The sequence below is a fragment of the Carlito syrichta genome, unplaced genomic scaffold (genome assembly GCF_000164805.1).
Source record: "Carlito syrichta isolate Samal-C Ts95f unplaced genomic scaffold, Tarsius_syrichta-2.0.1 Scaffold302017, whole genome shotgun sequence".
Lineage (NCBI taxonomy): Eukaryota > Metazoa > Chordata > Mammalia > Primates > Tarsiidae > Carlito > Carlito syrichta.
The window spans coordinates 572411-579029 of record NW_007246113.1 but is presented as its reverse complement, the minus strand read 5'-3'; the positions used below and the strand labels follow the sequence as shown (position 1 = coordinate 579029).

The 6619-nt window shown below is 37.7% G+C and overlaps 1 protein-coding gene across 2 annotated transcripts in view; it reads right to left on the bottom strand.

Moving 5' to 3' along the window:
* Positions 1 to 5420: 5420 nt before the first annotated feature.
* Positions 5421 to 6619, bottom strand: part of AIMP1 (aminoacyl tRNA synthetase complex interacting multifunctional protein 1) — a 31415-nt gene continuing 30216 nt past the window's right edge. For both annotated transcript variants that reach the window (XM_008055889.1, XM_008055890.2), the window contains exon 7: positions 5421 to 5662. In XM_008055889.1, coding sequence (XP_008054080.1) covers positions 5496 to 5662 — 167 coding nt within the window. In that variant the 3' untranslated portion in view covers positions 5421 to 5495. The remainder of the gene's footprint in view (positions 5663 to 6619) is intronic.

Sequence of the window (6619 nt, the reverse complement as noted above, 5' to 3'; positions counted from 1 at the left end):
TATTGGTCTCATGTGATGCCTTGCAGGGTTTCTCTGAATCTCTTGTTTTTGGATGGTCACATCTCTTAAGATGAGGGGAGTTTTCTTGGATAACCTCATGGAATGCTTGTTCCAAGGTGGTCTCTGTCTCCCTTTCTGCCTCAGAAAGGCCAATCTGGCATAAGTTTGACCTCAACATAATCACACATCTCTTGAAGGCTTTGTTTCATCTTTTTAAGCTTTCAATGTTTTTAACAGTTTGTGTTAGTTCCATATTTTGGTCTTCAAGTTCTGAGATTCTTTCTTCTGCTTGGTTAATTCTGCTTTCCATGCTTGTCAGTTTGTTATTTATTTCATTTACTATATTCTTTATTGCTGCCATCTCAGTTGTCAACTCTCTCATTATTTCTTCTTGCCTTTCTTTGTTTCTATTCATCCTCTCTATCAATACATTGATATCTGTATTTGTGGTTTAAGACCAGTCATGATAGGGATTCTTTTGTTTGAATTTCTAAGTCTGTATTTTTAGGCACTGTCATTCCTGAGTCTGGGTGTACCCATGCTCTTCTGTTGATTCTTCTTCATTTGTGATGGATACCCCCTCCCCCATTTTCCCCCTTCTTTAATTCCATTGTTCAGTGATAAGGGGGATAGTTTTCATTTGTTTGCTCAATCTCCTTCTACCTTAGGTAGAGTCTCTGGACTTGTTTAAGTTTGAAGTCAGGCTGGGTGTGAGGACTGTGCTTTTTGCAGTTTTGAGATTTGATTAAGGTATAATAGTGGGGAGATATGGTTCAGAAGCAACCTGAAAATCACAATATCTGCTGACTGGGGTGTGGGCCCCCTGGAATCCACTTCCCACCACTTTACAATATGTCCACACTGTGGGAGCATATGTATACCCCCTGAAACCAAAATGAGATAAGAGAAAGGAAAAGGACAGAGAAATAAAGAAGGGAAAAAGAAAGGAAGATGAAGAGAAAGAAGGAAAACAGGCAGGCAAGCAAACAAACAGATAAACAAAAATAAACAAAAAAAAGTTGCAGGTACACTTTTCCTCAAATATACCCATATGCAAAAAAAAAAAAAAAAAAAAAAGAATGAGAGAAGGGGAAATCAAATCCAAAGATACACACAGACAGATGTATGGAGAGCCCATAAAAAAAGAAAAAAGGAGCTCCCTCTTGTGGTCCTTTCTGGAACTTCAGGTACTTTTTTTTTCTTTTTGAGTTGGAGTCTCACTCCCTCGCCCAGGTTGGCTGGCATGCTGTGGCACACTCACAGTCACCCCAGTGTTGACCTGCTGGGCTCTGTGATCCTTCCACCTCAGCCTTCCAAGTAGCCAGAACTACAGGCACAGGCTACCACACCTGGCGAATTTTTGATTTATTGTAGAGATGAGGTCTCGCCAAGTTGCCCATGCTAGTCTCGAACCCATGGGCTCAGGTAATCCACTTACCTCGGCCTCCCAGAGTGCTGGGATTACAGGCTGAATCCTGGCCTCTTTTCTTTATTTAACTGACTTGTCCCAAGCACCACCGCTTTTGGCTCCCCACAGTAGGGCACGGGCTCCAGTTCCTCTGTTTTCAGTGCAGTCAATCAGACTGCTCTTCACATGGGTCAGACGCCCCATGGACTGCTGGAGGAAGGGAGGTTAATGAGATCAGGACTCACCCCAACTTGTCTGCTGCTAGGTCTCCCACTCTGATTGCACCATCTGTGTTTGATCCTGTGAAGAATGGGGACTGTCTATCCTGCACCCGGAGTATCCTCTCTAGGGCAAGAATGATAGACCCCAGAGGGGTACAGAGATTGCCCCTGGATCTCAGGATGCAAGCTGCTCATTACTAGGCAAGCTAAAGCAGATCTCTGCCCGGGTTCCAGGACAGAGAAAATTGCATCACCCCCATTATCTCCTTGCAAAACTATTTGTAACATTAAGTCAGTAAAATGAATATAAAACTGCTGACCAGCATCTACAAATTTTAAAAATGAATTTCAGTAGGAATGGAGGGAACAGTTTTAGTGATGATCACCCCGAGCTAGGGAAGTGCCACTACATCTTGTATAGAGGAACAATCAGGTTTGTTGAGAGAGAGAACATATACAAGTAATTGTCTAAATAGGAATTCAACTTCTCAGGATATGTAGTTCCAGAAGTGGGGATAAAAGGGATAGAGATGTTTCTGGAAAGGAACATCCCTATCATAAACTTATACCAACACAGCATACATCTATAATATTCTGGGTGCTGTTTTAAGTACTCTAAGGGCACTGACTCACAATATTCACAACTCTATAAATATCGTTATTCTTAACAACCTTACAAATAAGGAGAATTAAGGTATATTCAGACTCAGTGGTTGCCCAAGGTTACAAGGTATTTCCGTTGTAGAACCTAGAATTAAAACTAGGCAATCTGGCTTCAAAATCAGTATTACTAAGTTCTACAGAGTTAGCATCTCTGAGTCACCTATAAACGTAGGTCTTTGAACCTGCAAAGCTAAGATCAAGACTCAGAAACCTGGTTAACCTCACTAATATTTCTCTGTGAGGCCTCTTGTTAGTTACCAGCCTCCCTTGCCAACAGCCTCTACCTTGCTGACATGCTTCTCATTGGTGAGAATCATTCCAAGTGACTAAAAATTTTGCAAATATTCCAAACAGGGGTTTACATATTTTTTTTAAAAAGCAACATTTTCTGTTTGGTAGGCTTGTAATGGTAAAAACAAAACAAAACAAATTTTCTAATTTTATATTAAACATGCCCCAACCCAACTGGGTACAGTGGCTCATGCCTGTAATCCCAGTGATTTAAGAGGCTGAGGCAAGAGGCTCCATTGAGCTCAGGAGTTCAAAATCAGCCTGAGCAACATGGTGAGACCCCCAACTCTACAAAAAAAAGAAAATTAGCTGGGTATGGTGGTACATCTGTGGTACTGACTACTCGAAGGCTGAGGCAGGACTGCTCAAGGCTTCGGTGAACTGACTGTGCAATAGAGCAAGACACTGTCTCTAAAATAAACAAATAAAATAAGTCCTAAAAAGGACTCATTTCAGAATAAGGCACATGTAATTTTCAAATATAAGAAAAGCAGGTACTCTGAACATTCACTGTAAGATAGTGAACCAGCCTTGCATGAGAAAGTATGATGGGGGAGGGTGAGCTTCCTTTTCTAGTTTAGTTTGTGTATTACAAATAGATTACAAAAAGTGGATGACCACCACCAATCAAGAGGCACAAGCTGTTCAGCCTGTGACCAAACACTATCTCCCACTGTTGAAATACTTAAAGGACAGAATACAGTCAGAAGCCAGAAGGATCGGGTCCAGTTTGCTAACTGCTATTTTTGTGCTGATTCCATAAAAGTACTCCCATCTCCGCAATGCAAATAAAACAAGTTTTCTGTAAAAACAAGGACCTATTTGAATAGGGGGTGAATTGGTAACTTGATTAATGCTTTTATGCAACTTGAAAAAAAAATGCTCATTAACTCCCAACTTCTCTCTTTAGCACCATTTATGAATTTTCATGTGCTAAAGATCTTGAGGAATTACAGAGAGAAGTATGGTTATTTGGCGAAACTGGCAAGGCGTAATACATGAGAAAGAGGAGAGGTATATGAAATTTTTGCAATGTATTCCTTTGTAGTGAAACATCATAAATTTTAGCCACAAATCAGCTATTGACAGTGCTCCATCATGGGCTTTAACAAAAGAACCAACAGTTTTTATTTCTAGTTTCCATATATGATTTAATCATTAATGTAGGTTTTACTATCAAAATTTTACTTTGGGAGGTCAAGATGAGAGGATCAATTGAGGCCAGGAGTTCCAGACAAGCCTAGGCAGCATGGCAAGACCCTGTCTCTTCTAGAACTAAAAAAAATTAGCCAGGTGTAGTGTGGTGTATCTGTAGTCCAAGATACTCTGGGCTGAGATGGGAGAAATTGTTTGCACCCTGGAGGTCAAGTCTGCGGTGAGCTATGATCATGTCACTGCACTTCAGCGTGGGTGACAAAGCAAGATGCTGTCTCTTAAAAAAAAAACACATACTTTAGATAATTTAATATGGGTCAGAGTATCTCAATACCTAGTTAGAAAAAATGACTACAGCAGACTATTTTCACTAAGTAGCTGAAATATTCTCTAAATTATATTAAAGAAATGTAATACAACTTAGAAAAATTGGGGAAAAAAGATTCATGACTTTGTCAACAAAAGTCTTTATTCCCATAAGGATAACATCTCTTGAGAAGAAAATAACTTATGCAACTCATTTTGCATTTAGTTATAAACAGATATTACTGATACTCTGTTCATACTTTCAGAATAAAGACACAACATCTATAATGGTAATATATCCTGGCCTACAAGAGTTCTAGGGACTTAAATGAACTCTATACCTTTTATAACATGTAGGGACATTTTATAGTAGTTGTTGGTTTGTATGTGGGTGCCTTTGTTTTTCAAACAATGTCTATACTCTTGCTTCCGTGAGACCTTTCTTGGTAACCCAAATCATCAGTAATCATCTCAAGGCTGGTGACCTGGGGGCTCCTAATTCCTGAGTTAATTTTCATTGCTTTTGCAATATGTATTGGATGAATGAAAATAGGTGTTTGACACCTTAATATATATGTACTGTATATGTTAAGCCTAAGGCTGTAATTTCTTTTAATATATCAGCAGTAGAATGCTATGTAAAAAAGCAAAATATGTCAACCTTAAATGTTTTTTTAAAGATCAGGTATAAATATTCTTTAAGTAGATAACCAAAAAAACTTCATAAAGCAGCTAGAATTAAAAAAACAAAATGTTGCTTTTATGATTAATTTATTGAAAATTACAGTGGTAATACTTTACAATGTATTTACTATTTACAGCTAGTCAAAACCTACTACTAATTATTTTGCTAAATGGAAAGTTCAAGTCAGTAGGAAATTTCAGTTTTTTAAAAAAAGTCTAAGTATTTTACTTTGACAGCAGAGCAAAAATGTTCAAATGTCATATCACCTAGCTTTCCCGTTTGGCTCTAAAAATCAGCAGTTGGTCATTATCAAAATTATTTCAAAACAATTAGTTAATAAAGCTGACAAAAATTCTACCTTTTCATTTTTTTAAGAGGAGAGGACATTGATAATGCAGGTACACAATATGCTAAAAACCCAAGTGCCCGAAACTTCATGTTGTGTACCCACAAATAAAAAACTAAAGATCAGTCTAGTTCAAGTTATCTAAATGTATAAAGAAAAAACAGCCTGGTAATTAATACCCCCCTAAAAAATAATCACATAACACTGGCAACTTCCTTTCTCTATTATAAATGATTCAGACCATAGGCAAAAATGTAGTATTTCTCCAATCAAATAAAAACAATATATACCAGGTGAAAGACTGTCAAGTAGAGAAGAGAAAAACAAAAAAATGGGCTAGTCATGTTTTAGGTACAATTGACAAATATATTTATTTTTATTATTGTTATAAAGTCTTCTCCAATGCATTTCAGAAGCATTTTATTTGATTCCACTACTGGCCATGGTTTGGGCCCTGCACACTCCCTTCCCTTTCACCTCAAAGGGAGCTCCTTTGTATGTAGCCACACACTCATCATTAGTGTAAAGATCAGGCTGGATCTGCTCCCAAATCTTCTTCTTAGGATTCAGTTCCTTGTCGGGCTCTCCTGTTGAAGGTAGGAGAAAAAACAAAAACAAAAACACATACACATACACACATAAAAACAACATAGTTAACCAACAAAAATATTAAAGAAACTGTCCATTGAAATTTCTAGTGAATTGTCATGGCAGTACTTTCTGATCCTTAGACCTAATCAAAATTTTAACATTTACTTTATTTTTATGATAGCAGTTTACATTCTTGATTGGTAAAATAAAATAGTTACTGTTGTTTCCTTATGAGTGTTAAAGACAATATCTTTTACTCTTATAATAAATATTTTTACAGATAATATAGCTCAATGAACTCGCTTACTAAATTATTATAAGAAAAAATGGCCGGACTCGGTGGCTCTGCCTGTAATCCCACGCCTTTGGGAGGCTGAGGTGAGTGGATTGCCTGAGCCCGCAGATTCGAGACCTGCCTGGGCAGCAAGACCTCATCTCTACAATAAATAAAAAAATCAGCCGGGCGTGGTAGCTCATGCCTGTAATTCCAGCTACTTGGAAGGCTGAGGCTGAAGGATCACCGGAGCCCAGCAGGTCGAGGCTGCAATGGCTGGAAGCGACCACTGCACTCCAGTCCGGGTGACAGAGTGAGACTCCAACTCAAAAAAAAAAAAAAGAAAAAAAGAAAAAAATGTAAGATACTCATTATATTGGTAAATATAAAGAAAAACTGAGAAAATGAAAACATATTTTGATGTGCTTTATTCTCATACCTGGTAGAAGTAATATATGCTTTCCTATGTTTCAAAATACAAACGAGTGATGAGACTGTTAAAAGATTTCTTATCAATATTGGACAATGGCTTAAATGTTGGGATTCTGTAGCTAACTATGATAACTACTTTAAGTTTCATTTGTTATCCATTCTACTTGGTAAGATGTAAAGAAAGAAGTAGTGAGGAGACAAAGATTAGCATTTTCTAAGCACTAAGAACATACATTGTTGCCTAAAA